The following is a 19,078-nucleotide window of genomic DNA, read 5'->3' on the forward strand; positions in this document are numbered from 1 at the left end:
AGAATCTTTAAAACCAATATAAAAGTGAATTAGTAACAGATTGGTTGCAATATTACCGGCTTAATGAAGTGTTTAAGTTGGATAAAAAGAAGGGTTTTTCAAATAAAACCTATGAACAGGTCAAATCAGTAATGATCCACTGGACCAAGGATCTTGGTTATAACATTGAATTAGCAGCATGGAAGAAACTATGGACAACAGGATTAAAATTTACAGTGTGTTACACTCTGAAGGAGAATTATATGAAAATGATGTATCGTTGGTATTTAACTTCTAGCAAATTAGCTATGATGTACAATTCAAAGTCTAAAACGTGCTGCAAATGTAAAGAAAAAGAGGGTACATTTATCATATGTGGTGGTCATGTAATATGATAAAAGACTTCTGGGAAATGATATCTAATGAACTGAAAAAATGTTGAAAATAACTTTTCCTAAGAAACTAGAAGCTTCTCTTTTAGGTATTATAGGACCAGAGGTCCCAAAGGACCAGACAAAACTATTTATGTATGTGACCATGGCCGCATGGACTCTGTTAGCCCAGAAATGGAAAGATGGTACAACTCTGACCAAAGAAGAGTGGAAGACAAAATTGATGAACTGTGCCAAAATGGCAAAGCTTTCAGGAAGAATCAGAAACCAGGAAGAGAAGGTCTTTAATAAAGAATGGGGAAAGTTTATAATATATTTGAAAAGCTATTGTAAACAATTACATACATTGGTAGTTTTGACAGAAAACTTGTAGTACAAAATCTGAACCATGGATTGACAAAGGATTGACAAAAATAGAGTTATGAAAGAGATGTAGAGGGGGAAATCATTACATTATGATCCACAATGGGGTGGAGGGAAGTCAAAAGGGATTATAGGTTTACGTATTTAATTAATTTAAGTAAAATAGAAATTGCAAAAATAAAAACTAATATAAATAAAGGAATTCGTCCAGTTCAACTCTAGTCACAAAAAAATCAGGATTGTTCTATGCTTAAAGAAGTATCCCTGCTCAAATTCTCATTATATCTCTTACATCAACATTTACAAAGCAATTTACTTAAGAAGATGATCTTCCTTTCTTCCTTTCTCTATTTCTACTCATTAGTTGCTCCCTGTTGTTCAGATCAGAGTATTACATTTCCTTACAGAAAAGGTTAGTGTAGTGCTGTGGACATAGTGTATCTTGATTTCAGTAAGGCTTTGGACAAAGTTGACTCTCTCCCCCCGCCCCCCCCATGATATTCTTCTGAGTGGAATGAGGGAACTGTTAGCTGGATTTGTAGCTGGTTGACAGACCGATCCCATTTTGTTGCAACCCGGGTAATGCCCCAGGCCAGTTGTGCTCAAAGACATTGCCACAAAATAAGTACTGATCCTCATCAGTGACAGTGATGGAAATAATTAAGCAATCCACCACTGCCCTAATTGTGTCCTCACAGTTTCTCCCAAAGGAATTCTTGGAGCTGCTCCAGATCTTTTTTATTGTTAACTTGTTAATTCTTGAATTATTTGTTTATTTGTTGATTCTTTAATTTCTAGCGACATGAGTATCCCTAATTTCTAATTACATACACGTAAATAAAATAGCAATAACAGACACCTAGAATTACGAGCATGATTCAGACTTTTGGATTATTTAAAACTGTCTTCTTATTAGCTGCTCCCTGCTGTTCAGCTCAGGCCTCAGTAAAATAACATAGCATTTGGGGGTAAAGATGCAGCCCAGTAACCCACAACTGGAGGCCAAGATGGAGAAGATCTCCACAGCCACCATGTATTTGCCCTTGGTGCTCAAGTAGGTTGGAACAAAGGAGAGCCACACACTGCAAAAGACCAACATGCTGAAGGTGATGAATTTGGCTTCATTGAAACTGTCAGGCAACTTTCTAGCTAGGAAAGCCACCGTGAAGCTGACAATGGCCAGCAAACCCATGAATCCCAGGACACAATAAAACATGAGAGTGGAACCTTCATTACATTCTAGTATTATTTCTTCAGTCATTGAGTGCATGTCAACGTCTGGGAAAGGAGGAGAAGTTGCCAGCCATGTGCTACAGATTGTGGCTTGAATAAGGGAGCAGGAAAAAACAATGGAGCTGGCCAGTGGCTTCCCGACCCACTTCCTCATTCGGGACCCTGGCTTGGTGGCCATGAAAGCCAGAACCACAATGGCAGTTTTGGCCAATATGCAAGAAATTGCCACTGAGAAGATCATGCCAAAAGCAGTTTGCCGAAGGAGGCAGGTGACTTCCTGAGGCTGGCCAATGAAGAGCAGAGCACAAAGGAAGGAGAGCAGGAGGAAAAGGAGGAGAATATAAGTGAGGTCGCGGTTGTTGGCTTTAACTATGGGAGTATCTCTGTGCTTTGTGAATATTTGAAGCACCAAAGCTGTGATGAAGGAAAAGAAGAGGGCCAACGTGGCCAAGCTGATCCCCAACGGTTCTCCATAAGACAAGAATGTTTTGTCTTTGGGGAGGCAGCCACCCTGTTCATTGTTTGCATATTGATCTCCAGGGCATTCTAAACAGTCATCCATGTCTGAAAAAGAAAATGGAAGAAACAAATCTTATTAAAACAAAAAAGAGATACCAAAATGTATATTTGCTACTTCTATACTGTTTTCCCACTAAAGAAATGAGCTTCACTGGGAAAATTAAAGCGTGTGATGTATTCCTTACCTTCCTTGTTTGAGATCTTCCCTTCTGGACACGGAAGGCAATCATAGCAGCAGAATGGCTTTCCTTCCTTCTTGTTCTTTCTATAACCTACATGACAATTCTCATTACACAGAGAAGTGGGTTGTGCCTGTTCATAAATGAAAGAAGGAAATAGTTTGGGACTTATCTTCAAATAGTAAAAATGACTGTAAAGCAATAGCTTTCTTTAGGTTTTTTGTTTTTTTTGAAGATGATCTTAAATCTTGCTCTAATTGTAGCATTGGAACTTCTATCATTACTCCAGTACATTTGCCTTTATGGAAACCATATTGGTAAGTATTTGAACTTCTTCAGAGATTAGCATGCCAATCTCTTATCAAAATAGAAAATGTTCAGTTGAAAGCTCATTGGGTCAGTATCTCATGAATATAGAAATTGCTCAAGTGCTTTTGACTTACAGTTGCAATAGAAATTATTGAAATTCTGCCCCGTCCAGGTAGTCTAACCACTGTTCCTTTAACTTTGAACTTGCGAACTATGCTTCCAATGGTTTCTCTGGCAACATTCAGTGCATTTCCTTTCTTTTTGTATACTTGTACCTTTTTTGTGAAGGGCGATGATCTCTTGTCTTACCTTCTTGGACCGTTCTCCTGACTTAGAAATATGGCTAACATACAGCAACATTTGACATTCAACAAACCCCTTGCGAGTTCATGTATTTCATGTATTAGATAGAGCTAGAAACAAGATAGCTTTCCTTTTATCAGTGCTACAGCCTGATATTTCCTTAACAGATTTAGTCTGATTCTGATAATTGATGAGTCAATGTGTTGCAATGAGGCAGTTTTGGGACACTGAGCAAAAAACTAGAGAAAATCCTGAATAAATTCTTACCTGGTTGAACCAGTTGGGCCACATGATACCATCATCATGAATGGTTAACCTCTTTTCTGGGGGAGCTTGTGGGTCCATTGTTCCAACTTTGACTCTCAGAAATGACTGATTTGGGAATGTGACCCAATTTATTATATCAATTCCAGCTACTAATTCCCCATTTTGGTCAAAGGAAACTTCTTCCCCAACACTATTATTAAATGAAATACTTCCCAAAAAGTGGTGGAGCTAAGTTTGAAGAAGAAAAAGGCAACTAATGAAGATGCCAAATATAATTAAATATTAGTAATATTCATACAAACAGAGTGCTTATCTTTAACATTTAAGACCTATAGTTTGTGGTCCATTTAAAAGTTGTATATTAGTGTTTTTCTTTCTCTCTTTTTAATGAATCTCTTCTTCAAAAATGGATGGAGCTAAAAAGGAAAAAGAAATTAATGAGCTGTGTTATTTTCTAGAAAAACAGGTGCTGGAACTCACCACAAACACCTTCCTTGTTCTTTGGAATGGCAATGGAGTCCCCTTGAGAGGGGAGAGAACTGAGTTCCAGTGAGTTCCGGCTGAAAAAGGCCCTGTAGTAATGTTCATTGTGAAGGTAAGATGTGGTTCTTCTGAGAATTACAGTTAGTCTTAGCCTAAATTTCATGGAACTTCACAAAAAATATTAGACAGGACGTTCTTTCAAACTGGTGGATAAGCTGTGTAGATAAGCTACTCATCACTTTCCAGGGATACTGGGCTGCCTTTGTACAAATTGTGATAGCATGATATTGTGTACCTAGCCATCTATAGCCATGTTTTGCTATTCCAAGGACAACTGAACCCACTTTAAAGTGATGGCAGCATTTCATCCATTATGTTATCCTAACCATTAGTGAACAGTCATTTCCTCCCTGATAGGAAAGAGGAACGAGTTTCCCCTACTGACAGAGGTATTCAAGAAAAGTCCCCCTTTTAGCTCAGCTCCAGAGTTGATTACAGACATCTGTATTAACTGGAAGACAACATTACCTGCCATGGCTGTTGATCTGTAAGTTTCCATCTTGCTCCACCTGCCATTGCTCTGCAATTTAATTTGGTGGACTGCATGGTGTGCAAAGCATGTGCCAAAATATAGATTGCATTGTAGATGCTGTAGCTGTGGGCTGTCATGCTCGTTTCAAAAACAGACCCAGGAAGGCTCTCAATATTCTCCTCCCCAGTGCAGATTTTGTCATCTTTCTTCTCTGAAGCAGGGTTGGGAAAACCACAATTAAATGCCTCTTCCCAGAAAACTTTGAGAAAACGGTCTTCTTTTTCCAAGGTAGGGTTTCTCATCTGAATAAATTTCTGGAATCCTGGAAGATCCTTAGAGTGAACTGCAAAGGATAGAGCCCCGTGGAGGAATGTGATGTCCCAACCTCTTTGAAAGGGAAATGAGGTGAAATCCATCTGGGCTGTCATAATCCAGACTTTTGTATTTCCTTGCATTGGCACATCATTTGTTTCTGCAAGTCTGGGTATCATTCTCATTACCATAATTGTATGAATTTCAGCATGCACAACTACAACATTGGCAGTGCTTCCCACAATAATGCTGATTGTTTTTGAACCTTCTTCCACCATTTCTTCAAACTCTCCAGAAGATGTAACCTCAGGGAAACTTTCTATGAAATCAAAGCAGATACCCTTCTGGGCAAACATGGGGAGAACATTTTGTACAAATCTCTCTCCAGTGTCACCAAGGAGAAAAAGCACACCAATCCACACCCAACGGAAATGCAGCAGTAACTGGAGGATCCCCTCGTATTGCTGAGTCCCATTTGGGAATATCCAGTGGGTGAAAAGGGCCTGAATGTCATCATTCGTCACAGGAGAAGAGCCATAGATGAGCTGAAGAGGGTCATTGTTAAAATCAAGGGAGGAAAGGTGATAACAAATGGTGATATCAAAACACCAGTTAGACTCAAAAGCAGATTTCAACATATTAACCAGGGGGATTCAGCTTTTTGTTTACAGTGGTACCTCGGGCTACAAACGCTTCCAGTCACAAACTCTGCTAACCTGGAAGAAGTACATCGGGTTGCAAGCTTTGCCCCGGGATGAGAATGGCAATCATGCGCCAGCAGTGCGCCTGCAGTGGGAGGCCCCATTAGCTAAAGTGCCCCTCAGGTTAAGAACAGTTTTGGGTTAAGAACGGACCTCGGGAACGATTTAAGTTCGTAACCCGAGGTACCACTGTATATCTCTTAATTTATAATCTGCAATTTTGGGAAATATTAAGGTATTAACGTATTTTCATCAAATAGAAGTATTATGCAGTTATGTTTACGGCAGAATTTGCTGTCTTTCATATGTAAAGGAGGATAAAGGAAATAACAGGTAAATGGCTACCAAGACAGCCAGTCAGCAAGGCGGTGGAGCACCCTGAGGAAAATATTTATAGCTAGAGAAAGGAGCCCCTGAGCTTAGATAGCATGGCATTGTGTAGAGTAGTGTAAGAGTTTTCAGTCAAGAGTTAACTGGAGGGCTAAGTTTGATGAAGGAGAAGTAGAGTTGTGAGGATACTTTATCTCCTGATACCTCTTTTGTCTTACCAACTTTATTCTGCGAAATAAATCTTCCTTATTTGTTCAACTTCTGCCTGAAGTTGACCATTACCTCACACACGCTAGATAACCCGTGGTGGTTATAGAGTTTTACAGAGGGGGGTCTGCTTCAGAAGGATTCAAATATCACTTATTTCTGTTGATTTGGAATGTTATAGTTATCTTGGGAAATATATAAGTGATCTTTCAGCAGGCATAGCAAACACACAGTTGTGCTACCACAGGCAGCAGACGTTTTGTTACAGTCCTGCACAGGAGTAAAGTGTCCAATGAGGAATTCTTCCACTTGAGATTTTCAGGAGGAGTGGAACTGAAGCAGACATATTTTCCACAACCTGCATTTTTGGTTGAAAAATACCAACCTATGCCCACTATTTGCCAATCCCTTGATATTTTGTTCTTCAGTTAGCAGAATGCAACCCAATGAGACTAGTCAGAAACAACTATAAATGGCTTTCATTGATGACCCATGTTCTATGCAGACCTCTTACTCTTGGCATCTTGTACATGGACAGGATGGTTGACATGTGGAGACATAAATCAGGTTTTGGTCCCCCAATCACAGCCTTTGGAGTCTCCTGAGCATCACACTTGTAGTTGGGGAGGAGTCTTTCTTGGCTAGAGAGAAGTTCCATGGAGGCTAGGTAGGTAAACCATGGACTGAAATAGTTGTTATAGATGTGGAAACCCAGAGAGATATTGGGCAATATTTTGGGATTTTCATTTATCTCTTTCACAGCAAATGCCAAAGCCAGGATATGCTGGTAGAGTTGTGTCATTGGTCTGTATGGAGAGTGACATAGTGCATAACAATTCACATTCACAAACATAGAAAGTGTATGGATATATTGAAACACAAACCTAGATGTTTTGCTACCCTGAACATCTAACTCCTGCCACGTCACAGGCGGCCTGGCCCTCATTGCTACTATTTCTGATCTACGGAGGAGGAGGAGAAAGTGTGGTACCAAAAGATTATAATAAAATCACCTCTAAGTTTGAATGAATTACCATTTGGCTTTGATTAAAGTCAAATATTAAATAAGAAATCCTTCGCTCACCATGGTAAATGAGCGGAAAGTCTTAACAACGTGAATGGGGATGTTACCTTTTTTGCTGCCTTGCAACCTTTTTTTAGAAAAACTGACCACTGGTATAAGCCTACCGTATAAGAAGAAAAAGGTTATCACACACTGCAGAAGTGGGTTTGTGTTTTCAGGTCTGCCCCCATCTCTCAGAACTTCGTGGAAGGAAAAAGGTGGTAGGAATCATCATACACCTGTGGCCAATATTGTGAAAACATTTTGGAAAATATGTATGGATCTCTGGCTCATAACATCAGTATTATTTAGATTAATACCATAATAATCAAGCCCTTCAAGATCCTATTAAGCTGAATTGCTATCGAGGCATCTCTTTATTAGCTGCGGCCGGCAAAATTCTTGCAAGGATCTTAGGAAACTGTCTCCTAACAATATCCAAGGCTACCCTTCCTGAATCCCAAAATGGTTTTTGACCTTCTAGGGGAACAGTGGACATGATTTTCACCACTTGACAGCTACAAGAAAAATTCAGAGAGCAAAACCAACCCCTGTATATGGCGTTTATTGACCTGACTAAGGCCTTTGACACTGTGAATCGTAATGCCCTAGGGACTGTCCTTCTGAAAATTGGCTGCCCAGATGAATTTGTGAACATCATTCATCTCCTCCATGATTATTTGACTGCAACAATTGCAGATAACCATGGCTCTCAAAGTGAACCATTCACAGTGGGATCAGGTGTTAAACAGGATTGCATTATTGCCCCAACTCTATTATTTCCATTGCCATTGATCCTACACGTACAATATCCAAAAAACCAAAGTGCTTCACCGACAAGAACAAAACAACCTCTATGTACCGTCACAAATCCAACTCAATGGTATAAGGTTGGAAAGTGTTGATCACTTCTCCTACCTGGGCAGTTATCTTTCCACAAGGGCTGAAATTGATGCCATAATCCTGCACTGTCTAAGGTCTGCAAGTGTGCTTTCTCCTGCAGGGTGTTTGAGGACTGGGACATTCGCACAGAGAACAAAATGCTTGTTTACAAAGCAATTGTACTACCAGCCTCACTTTATTCTTGTGAAACAGGGACCACTTATAAATGCCGTCTCCAATTCCTCGAAAGATTCCATCAACGGTGTCTCTGAAATTTTCTACACATCGCTTGGGAAGACAGGCAAACTAAGGTCAGTGTACCGGGTGAAGCAAAGATCACCAGTATCGAAGAAATGATTCTTCAAAAGCAACTTTGTTGGACAGGTCATTTTGCCTGATTATCGTCTTCCAAAGCAACTACTCTACTCCAAACTTTAATATGAAAAGCACCATGCTGGTGGTCAACAAAAGTGGTTTAAAAACTCCCTTAAGGCCAATCTAAAAAAAATGTAGTATAAACACAGACAAGTGGGAAATACTGGCTGGGAGAACAACTTTTACCAAAGGTGTAAAGGACTTTGAAGACACTTGAACTTAGGATGGAAGTGAGGAAGGCATATTTGGCAAACCCTCACTGGGACCAACTCCCGCCTGGAAATCTAGGTCCTCACTATGGAAGGACATGTGGATCCAGAATTGGTCTCCACAGTCACATACGGACTCACTGTTAAAACCATCTTCATGGAAGACAAATTTTACTCAGCTACAAGTGATCACCAAAGCAAGCAAATAGCCATACAAAAAGTTATGCACAGTAAACCATGATAAGGGTATTTCATAACTTTTCACCATTTATGTTAGCGTAGAAACTTTTTGCTGCAATTGGAGCTCTACAGTGGCATCCCATGGAATAAACCAAGTATTTTAAATCACCAGGTGTTTTAATGTGAAACCAAGATTGTTTCTAAAAATTGTGCTTTATTCCTTTGTTGCTTCTGACTAAAAGTTTAATCAGCTCCACAGATATTCTGTTGGATTCAGGTCAGGGCTATTCAGCACAGTTTTGGGCATTATATTCTGCATTAGATTATCTTTCTAATGATATACTGCAGAAGTTCATTCTAATGGTATACTGTTCTTATGAGCCGCCAAACCTTAGAAATACAGCTTTTCCTAAAGTTTTCCACAAATTTGGCCACTAGTGTAATGAGCATCACCTTCATCATATGTCAAATGCAGAAATATATTCATTACAGATATATAATACGGTATTAAAGCAGACACAGACCCACAGACACACAGACACACACAGACACACAGACACACACACTTCCTTACAGAATGTCATCAAAGAGTTCAGTTGTAGGAGGTTCATCGAAGGCTATGCTTGAAGTTATATAGATTTGAGACATAATGCCAGCAATAACAAGATCTCCAGACTGGAAATATTTGTGAAGAATAGGAAGAGGGTCACGGATGGAACACGGAGCAACAGCAGCCTTGCACTCATCTGGAGGAAGCAGCACTGACGCCAACATCATGGAAAGTACCATCCTGCACAGAGCATGGTAGGAGCAAGAGGAATTTTGTAGGGGACAATTCATCTCTTTGCACGTTGTCATCTGAGTGATACTGAGCAGCAAAGTCTCACTAGGTTGGTTACGAAAGCCAGATTTTTGCAGGAAAAAGAATTATTGATCAGTCTGACAGAGCCCTTGGTGTAAGGCCAAGCTCTGAACATCACAGGAGATATTAATAGTATCTCCCAGACTTGATTCATAGTTTTCATGCAGCTACTGGAACTCCCCAGAGAGTCAATGGAATAATCATGATTTCTTTCATGATTACAGGAGACTTAATCAGCTTCTTAGGGATTTAGGTTGGGGGAGCATGTTTATCACATCACAGCCAAAGTCTCAGCTGGTCCCCTTAGTAGGGAGAGCAATAAGAGTTTATGGAGAGTCAGAATAAAAGAGAAAACTACATAATAAGAAAATATAAAGTAAAAGAATAACTGCTTTTCAGCTTTCCATTACATTAATTAACACCATATGGACAGACCATAAATTACAGTAGAGAGCCAGTGTGATATAATGGTTAGAGTGTTGGACTAGGACATGGGAGACCAGGGTTCGAATCCCCACTTAGCCATGAAGCTCACTGGGTGACCTTGGGAAGATCACAGCCTCTTAGCCTAACCTCCCTCAGAGCATCGTTGTGAAGGTGAAATGGGAGGAGGAGAACCATGGTATATAAATGTAATAAATAGACAAATATACAGTAATCAAGTTTAGATTTAGAAATCTGTGAATTCAGTGATTTAGAATCTTTCTCTATGAGCTTTAAACACTCCTATAACAATCAGTTCTGACCAAGTTACAGTGGAACCTCTGGTTACGTAACATCCTCCTTGTGAACACTTCGGGTTACAAGCTCCGCTATCCCGGAAGTAGGTGCCCCTGGTAGTGAATTTTCCCCAGGATGTGAGATGAAGTCGCGTGCTGGCAGTGCATGCGCAGCGGGAGGCCCCATTAGCAAAAGTGTGCCTCGTTTTAAGAACGGTTTCAGGACAAGAATGGACCTCCGGAATGAATTAAGTTGGTAACGAGAGGAGCCACTGTATGTCTAAAGGCGGAATACTATAGTATTCTTCATGTCATGAATATTCTTAATTCTACTTTCTTGTGCTAAAAATTGTAGGTTGTGACATATGTGGGCCATAGGTGACATGGGGATGGGGCAGCATACCTCTCCATCATCCGATATCACAGAGACACCAGAGAACCCATTATCCCCACATGAATGATCAGCTGCTCCTTGGGCCTGAAACTCAGCAAACATGGTGCTCTGCAAGCTCCTGCTATCAGCTGATCTTTGGGGCCTCACAGTGTTACATATGGAGCTATGCAAGGCCCCCCAAGAGCTGGTTGTTGGGGTTTCCATAGCTTCATGAACACAAATTGCAAGCCTGAACTATCAGAACATCATCAGCACTTGTAAAGCACTTTGCACAGGCTTTTGTAGGTTCTCCTGAGAGCTGAAATGTTCTTCAGTCCAGCCACTCTATATCTTCCCTACATGGAGAAGATAAACTCAGAGAATCTTTTTAGGCAGAGGGGGACCAGTGGGTAACAAATGTCATTCAGCATCTGAATTGGCCATGATGTTCTGCCACGTTATACAGGCTTTTGCAGCTACAGTACACTGTGAGATCAGCAGCCTTTCCTGATTACATATAAATAAACACAATATAGCTTTTACCTAAATATATAAAGTACAGCCTCCGCAGAAGTTACATGTTTCACACAGATGATCTCTCCCCATGAAGGGATATACCTTTAGCCCCTATGAGTGGAAGATCAGTGTATTGATAGGATAACAAATTGACAGAACAACTTTATGGGGTTAAAAATTGGTCTCAGCTTTATTGATCACAGATGTAGGTTGGGAATGAAAAAGGTTAAAAGGATAAGAGTTGAAAAATACAAGGAATTACTTTCTCTGGTTTTAATCCAGTAAATGCAAGCAAACAATGCAATAATTAAAACCATCAACACAAGGTGATTCCTATCTGCTCCTCAGAATTAAGTGGTCTTTGCTGTTCAAGTCAGGCCTCAGAAGAATGATGTACAATTTGGGGGCAAAGATACAACCCAGCAAACCTGCGCTGGAGGCCAAGATGCAAAAGACCTCCACAGCCACCATCTGCTTTCCTTTGGTGCTCAGATAAGAGGGAACAAAGGACAGCCAAACACTGCAGAACACCAACATGCTGAAGGTGATGAACTTGGCTTCATTGAAACTGTCCGGCAACCTCTTGGCCAGGAAAGCCATAGTGAAGCTGACCATGGCCAGGAATCCCAGATAACCCAGGACAGAATAAAACATCGCGACAGAACCTTCGTTGCATTCCACAATGATTTCCTCCATCAGAGAGCTCATGTCCACATCTGGGAATGGAGGAGCCGTACAGAGCCAAGCAGCACAAATGCTGGTTTGAACGGAGCAGCAACCAAGAAGCACAGAGTTTGTGAGAGATTTCCCCACCCATTTCCTCATCCTGGATCCTGGTTTGGTGGCCATGAAAGCCAGAACCACCGTGATGGTTTTGGCCAAGACACAAGACACAGCAATGGAGAAGATGATGCCAAAAGCAGCTTGTCGTAAAGAGCAGCTCACTGGGTGAGGCTGGCCAATGAACAGCAAGGAGCAGAGGAAGCAGAGCAAGAGGGAAAGAAGCAGAGTGTAGGTGAGGTCCCGGTTGTTGGCTTTGACAATGGGAGTGTCCCCATTCCTAGAGAAGACGCCAAGTATCCAAGCTGTGACCAGAGAAAAGACCAGAGCTAAGGAAGCTAAAACGAACCCTAAAGGTTCTGCGTAGGAAAGAAAATGTTGGTGTTTCGGGATGCATTGATCTCTGTCCTTGTTTGGAAATTGGTCATCTTGGCATTGGAAACAATAATCCATATCTTTAAAAAAATAATAATAAAATGATATCGTTTTATCTGGGCTTCCGCCAGAGATCTGAAACCACAGCAAAGGTGAACTCTAAAGGTCAAGTGATTGTGGAACGTGCCAATCGCTCCCTGATGGCGCTTTTGGAAAAACAATTAGGAAATGGGGAGAGGTGCAGGACCCTAGGCAAATATCAGTGTAAATTAAACATTTTGATGCTATCAATTAACCATCTTGCTTTTAATTCAGATCAGCTTGCACCAGCAGACAGGCATTTCTGCTAATAGAGAGAAAGAGTTGAAATAGATATTAGGAATATTTTTTTATAATAGGAGATGATGTCTCCTACCTGTCTGATTCGAAATCATCCCATGTGAACATGAAGCACAATCATAGCAACAAAATGGCATCCCCTCCTTCATTTTCCTGCTGTAGCCTGGCTGGCAGTGATCATTACACAAGGCAAGGGGCAGCACCTATTCTTAAAAAGAGGAGAAAATGTAGCTCTCTTGTGCCTTGTAAACAACACAGTTTTAACCAAAGAGAAGAGATCAGCTGACTGGTTGACATGATTCCAGAAAGGTGTGTTGTATGCGTAAATATAGGGACACGGGTGGCGCTGTGGGTTAAACCACAGAGCCTAGGACTTGCCGATCAGAAGGTCGGTGATTCGAATCCCTGCGACAGGGTGAGCTCCCGTTGCTCGGTCCCTGCTCCTGCCAACCTAGCAGTTCGAAAGCAAGTGCAAGTAGATAAATAGGTACCGCTCCGGCGGGAAGGTAAACGGTGTTTCCATGCGCTGCTCTGGTTCACCAGAAGCGGCTTAGTCATGCTGGCCACATGACCCGGAAGCTGTACGCCGGCTCCCTCGGCCAGTAAAGCGAGATGAGTGCTGCAATCCCAGAGTCGGCCATGACTGGACCTAATGGTTGAGGGTCCCTTTACCTTTATGCGTAAATATATTGCAATGTGAATATTGGGAGTGAATGAGAAGGGATATTGAATTTTTCATCTTCATAAAGATGGAGGATGGAGAGAGGACAGGGGACTTTGAATTACAGGGAGTCAACAGAGAAGGTAAAATAGGAAGCACATATATTAGGCTCAGAGAAGCACCACAAAAAAAAATCTTCTTTCAAAACAAATGGGTAACTAAGCCTCCCCTTGTCTTCTGAGCTGTAAATCTCACTTGGTTCAGCATGATTTACTCCTACATTCATGTGCAAAGCATTAAAATGTTATACTGAAATCCTATATATCAGGGATGTGGAACCTTTGGTCCACCAGATGGTATTGGACTGTAACTCTCTTTAGTCTGAAAACCAGCCTGGTCAATGATCAGGGAGGAGGAGAGTTGGAAGCCAACAATATTTCATATGCAATACAGTGGAATATATCACCATTATATACTTTTAAAAGAGAATCCTAAAGAAGAAAATATTTACTTCTGACCTCATATTTGATGGTAAAATAACTTGTTGGAAATGGATTATCCTTAAACAATTGCTTATTAATGATAAAGAATGTCTACATTAACTTTATACGATACGATAATCTTTATTGTCATTGTCCCATACGTATTGCATTGTCCCATATGAATATCTAATTTTTTAAAAAACCATTGGTCCCACCTGATTAAAAAAGCTGTGCCATGTGATGGCTTCCTGATCCATGCTGAAGTCTACGTTTTGTGAATCTTGTGGAACTATCTTTCCTACTTTTACTCGGGAGAAGGTTTGGTTTGGAAAAGTAACCCAGTTAATAATATCAAATCCACCTGCTAACTCCCCATTCTCATCAAAGGACACTAAGTCACCAGCACTGTTGTTAAAGGAGATACTCCTCAAGAACGAGTACAGCTAGACAGAAGAAAACAAAGGCAAGGTTTTAAAAAGGAGAGCTTTTATGGATTATAGAAAGGAGAAAGTATCAATCCATATATTGCACACACTGGAAAGTAGTCCAAAACTGTGCAGTCTACAACATTTGGAGCACCTAAGTATTTCTAGCAAGTACATCTGGCCTGCCACTTGCATGAGGGTTCAGCTCTGGGGTCCGTGTGCAAAGGCAAAATGCTGCCATTTCAGGAAGCCCTGGAACTGCCCCTCCTGGAAGGTGGGTGTGCAGGGAGAGAGGGAAAACAAAATGGTGAGCAGCTCATGGTGGGTTTAGCCTGCTCTCTCTCTCACACACACACACTCTCTCTGTTTCTGTCTCTGTGTTTATTTACTTTTCCTCAGAAAGAGATGCATTCACATCTTGACAGCCCATGTTCCCAGAGAGGCAGGGAAAGGGTACAGAGTGCCATAACTCCTTCAACTACTTCTGCAAATGGAAGGGAAGTACAGGTCCTGTCTTGATTGTGGCTCCTTCAGTTTGAAGGAAAGGGGAAACAGTTAAGGATTGAAAAGAATGTGGGAATTGTTGTAGAGGAAAGGTAAAAGCTGTAAGCGGTTGTGTGTGTATATCTATGTCTCTGTGTTTGTGTGTATTCATTCTATGGACTGTGTGTCATCGCTCATTAGATTAGCCCCAAGCAATCTTTGTTCTGAACAGGAAATCTTACCTGCCAAGGTTGCAGTTTTGGAGGATCGAGCCCACCTCTGCCTGCCATCATTCTGCATTTTGACCTGGATGAGTGCATCTGATGTAAAGTATGTGCAATGGCATAAACCGCATTATAGATACTGTAACTTTGGCCAGTCATGGTCATTTCAAAAATATGCCCAGGAAGGCTCTCCAGACTCTCATGGCCAGTGCAGGTCTTTGTGCTCTCATTGCTCTCATTGGAAGCAGAAAACAAACAGTTGAATGCCTGTTGCCAAAAAGCCTGGAGGAACCCATCTCCATTTGGAGAGTTGGGGTTCAGGGTCTGAAGGAATTCTTTAAATCCCTGGACTTTCTCTGTGTGAATTGCAAAAGACAAGGCGCTATCAAAGACTTGTATATCGTAATACCTTTGAATTGTTTCTGAAGAGAAAGCCCACTGGGCTGTCAAAATCCACACAGTGCCTGTAGAATTCTCTGCAACATCTTCTGCTAATGAAAAGAAATATTGCATCCATTTCACAACTGCAATGGTCTGAGGTTCTGCACACAGAACCAATATGTTAACGTCTGAGGCCATTAGGAATGAGGACTTGGCCCGAATGCGTTCCAAGAAACTAAAATTATCTATACCCTGAGAAATGGCTGGTAGTTTTTCACTGAAAGCTGTACAGACTCCATGCTGGGAAAGCATTGGCACTAAGCTTTGCCTAAAGGTCTCTCCATTTTCATCATCGGATGCCACAATTCCTACCCATGTCCATTGGAAATGTTGCATTAGCATGACAATCCCTGCATATTGATATTTCTCATTGGGCACCGTTCGGTAGAATGTCTGGGACTGCAACTCCGGACTTCTCCCTGGAGCTAATACACAGTAAGCAATCTGGAGGAAGAAATCAACCCCACAAGAATTGGAGAGTTAGATCAAACGGTTATGGTTCATCCCAAGTATCTGCTCAAAGAGAAAAACTAATGAGAATTAGTCGACTCCATTTATGGATGCATGCTGATTTCACAAGAACATTATGCATATCTCCAGGTGCTGTTGGTTTGGAAGAGGAGCAGGGTTTCTCTGACCTCTTGCAACTGGCCTTGTGCAGTTTTCTGGGAGCAGGAGAAAGACTCCTGCTGCTGCATTTGTCCAGTTCCAACCTCCCTGCTGCTTCCCAGTGACAAATGGGAGACAAAGTCAGGCAAGTACCAAAGCCCCTCTCCTCCAACCACCACTGCAAAACTCCCCCAGATGTTTTTTATCAGTTTTTTTATTTCACTTTATCATAAGAATGAACCAAAGCAAAAGAAAGTATTGAAAACCAGGAAGATAACTATTGTACCAGAGGCAGAAGAGCTTGACAGCCCCCACACTTACTATACCTGTGGAATCTTGTAGATGCCTAAGACAGTAGCCATGTGGAGAGAGATGTCAAAGTCAAGTCCGCCAATAACAGCTATCTTTTGTTCTTTCTTGTCACATTTGAAGTTGGGGACAATCCTTTCTGTGATGGACAGAAGTTTCAAGGTGTTCTGATAAGTCATCCTTGCATTTACGTAGCTATCGTAGATGTGGAACCCCAAGCTCATATTTGGTAGGATATTAGGGTTCTTGTTTATTTCTTTGACAGCAAACACCAGGGAGAGAGTATTCTGGTAGTTCTTCAGTATTTCTCTAATAAAAGAGTTATACTTTGTGTCAGAGGTATTCTCATCCGCTCCCTCTTAAGCAAATAGGTAACTTTCTGGCTTTCTCTGGCAAATCCCAAAGGATTAAATAGAACAAATAAGCAAAAAACAGACAAGCAAACCATATATGCATTGTGACTCTTGACAGTTCATAGCTGAAACCCAGGAACAATATTCAGTCAGCTTTAAGAATATTGCATTTAAAAAGTGTTTAATTTTGTGCAGAACATTCATATCCTGAAAGACACATACTGTATGTAAATTAATCTCTTATCTGCAGGTTTACCACTGCTGCCTAAAATTATGGGCCCTCACAGGCGGCTAACAGGCGGCTAATCTCACAGGCGGCCATTCCTCCTGTGCTAATGTTGCAAAGGGGGACTCGATTGCCACATCCTTCTCTTAACTCCTTATTTCCTTTCAGCAACCAACAGACACTCACTGGATGAGAAGTTGCCAAGTCAGACATTTTGACTGGGGCCTCTCAGATAGTTAGAGTTTGGTGTAGGTGGTGTAGGTTCCACATCAGGTGGAACAGGATATATTCTTTCTTAGTAACGGAATTTCCATCTTTCCCTCCTTCAAATAAGATTGGAGTTGTACCAAAAATACTGTAGTCAATGTTATTCATACTCTGAGAAGACCTATTATGATTAATAGAGCAGACTAACTTAGGTGTATTAATTTCAGTGGGTCTACTCTGCAAATAAGCCAGATAGATACTACTTTGTTTTGCAAAAACAAGTTTGCAAGTTCTCTTTTTATTATCAAATTTGGTTTACATTGCAAAGCAGAGAATATAATCTAAAATCTATGATATTCACGTTTCACAGCATATGTGACTGTCAGATTAAGTGATTCAGATTGTGAATGTGAGGATCAAGCTTTACTGCAAAGGACAACCAAATGTTAATGGTGTGAAAGGAAACACAGAGGAAGGTTGAGGATGAAGTTGGGAGAAAGTGGTGAGAGCCATGGGATCAGGTGATGAGAAAGCAGAACAGGCAGAAGATAGAAACCTCAAGAAGCAGAATAAAGCAATGAAGAGGCCAAGATCACAATGTAAGGAGAAGAAAATATATATTTAACATTGCTACTGGGTAAAAAATCATGTGGAAACGTGTTCTGAGAATACCATTGTATGTTTGGTGTAATTGTAGCATACATGAGCTCACCAAGAGTACGCTATGAAGGATAGGGTTTTTTAACTTACAAAAGTTCATCTGTAAGCTTTGTGTTTGGGTGCTCATGGAAAACGATTTCTTCAAATACAAAGCCGAAATAAGAAACAATCCCTCCAATGATTAGGTCCCCTCTCTGATAATTCTGGTATGGAAGCTGGAAAGGCTCCATCATGGTGCATCTAGCAGAGTGTTCCTTGCTCTCAGTTGGAGGCAACTGTAGCCACAGGAAGAGAAGGATCAGCAGCAGAAATGTTCTGACCATCTTGGGGCTGCCGGGGATGCCGAAAGTCAGATTTCTATCTCATCTACCATAAACTGCATTACAAGAAATCTCATTGAATGACTCTGGATTATTTTGATAAAGGGAAAATGCCAAAGATCTGAAAACCTGCATGTTCAGAATGTCTCATGTGGGCTCTGAATGATACAGAATTTATTTTATATACACTTTCACATTCTGACATTGATTGTGTTCATGGCCTGAAAAAGTGTACAGGGGATTTGGGAAGATGAATGATCAATCCCAGCAATTTGAGATAATTACCAGTTCCAAAGTTATCTCCTTAGAGCATTGAGCTCTGTGACTTCTAGTAAGATGAAAATAATGATGCATATTTGTTATTGAGTAGTGCCCTGTTAATTGCGAGTGCATCCCAGTACAGCTTTCGCCACTCTGTTGTTGACTATGAGGGCCACTCCATTTCTTTTATGGGTTTCTTTCTTTTTTTAAAATAATTTTTATTAACTGGCCAATCACATCAAATTAAATCACATCACATAGATTCCAAATTACAAAGCCAAATTTTTAAATTTTGTTGGGGGAACCCATACTTCAAGATCCAAAGGGGGATTCAGATCATCTTCTTATTACTGCGTTAATGTCCAAATCAGTCCCAATCAGTCCAAACAAAATTCATAATTCTATTCAGTCTTATCTTGGTGTTTCCACATCATATCTTGTTCATATAATTTCTATTTTTCCTTTACGATCTCTTCTGTTAGTCTCCTTAAGCTGATAAGCAAAATAATAATCCTGTGTGGATTTCCCGTTCCGCCACTAAGTCCAGATGGTTTCCATATATCTCCTTCGTAGATAACATCGCTCTTTCCATCATAAATTTGGCATTTTTCGCTCTTGAGTCCCACCGAGACGTA

General features: G+C 40.9%; 5 protein-coding genes across 5 annotated transcripts in view; 1 reads left to right on the plus strand and 4 right to left on the minus strand.

Annotated features, from left to right (window-relative positions):
• The window catches only part of LOC310751719 (uncharacterized protein), a 950,206-nt gene that overhangs the window by 742,859 nt on the left and 188,269 nt on the right, over nucleotides 1-19,078 (plus strand). The window lies entirely within an intron of this gene.
• METTL25B (methyltransferase like 25B) overlaps nucleotides 1-19,078 on the minus strand; it is a 464,705-nt gene that overhangs the window by 172,993 nt on the left and 272,634 nt on the right. The gene's annotated exons all lie outside the window — the stretch shown is intronic.
• LOC310750894 (vomeronasal type-2 receptor 26-like) overlaps nucleotides 1-19,078 on the minus strand; it is a gene marked incomplete at both ends in the record, with an annotated part of 225,005 nt that overhangs the window by 23,668 nt on the left and 182,259 nt on the right. The window lies entirely within an intron of this gene.
• LOC310750897 (vomeronasal type-2 receptor 26-like) lies at nucleotides 1,630-10,810 on the minus strand (the record flags this gene model as incomplete). Its single annotated transcript, XM_083589298.1, has 6 exons — nucleotides 1,630-2,531; nucleotides 4,025-4,179; nucleotides 4,716-5,416; nucleotides 6,624-6,915; nucleotides 9,393-9,608; nucleotides 10,803-10,810. 6 exons carry the CDS (start codon nucleotides 10,808-10,810, stop codon nucleotides 1,630-1,632), a joined length of 2,274 nt encoding a protein of 757 aa, XP_083445424.1.
• Nucleotides 11,622-12,521, minus strand: LOC310750898 (vomeronasal type-2 receptor 26-like; the record flags this gene model as incomplete). Its single annotated transcript, XM_083589299.1, has 1 exon — nucleotides 11,622-12,521. One exon carries the CDS (start codon nucleotides 12,519-12,521, stop codon nucleotides 11,622-11,624), a length of 900 nt encoding a protein of 299 aa, XP_083445425.1.

This window comes from Podarcis filfolensis, assembly GCF_964270895.1.
Source record: "Podarcis filfolensis genome assembly, chromosome: 16".
NCBI lineage: Eukaryota > Metazoa > Chordata > Lepidosauria > Squamata > Lacertidae > Podarcis > Podarcis filfolensis.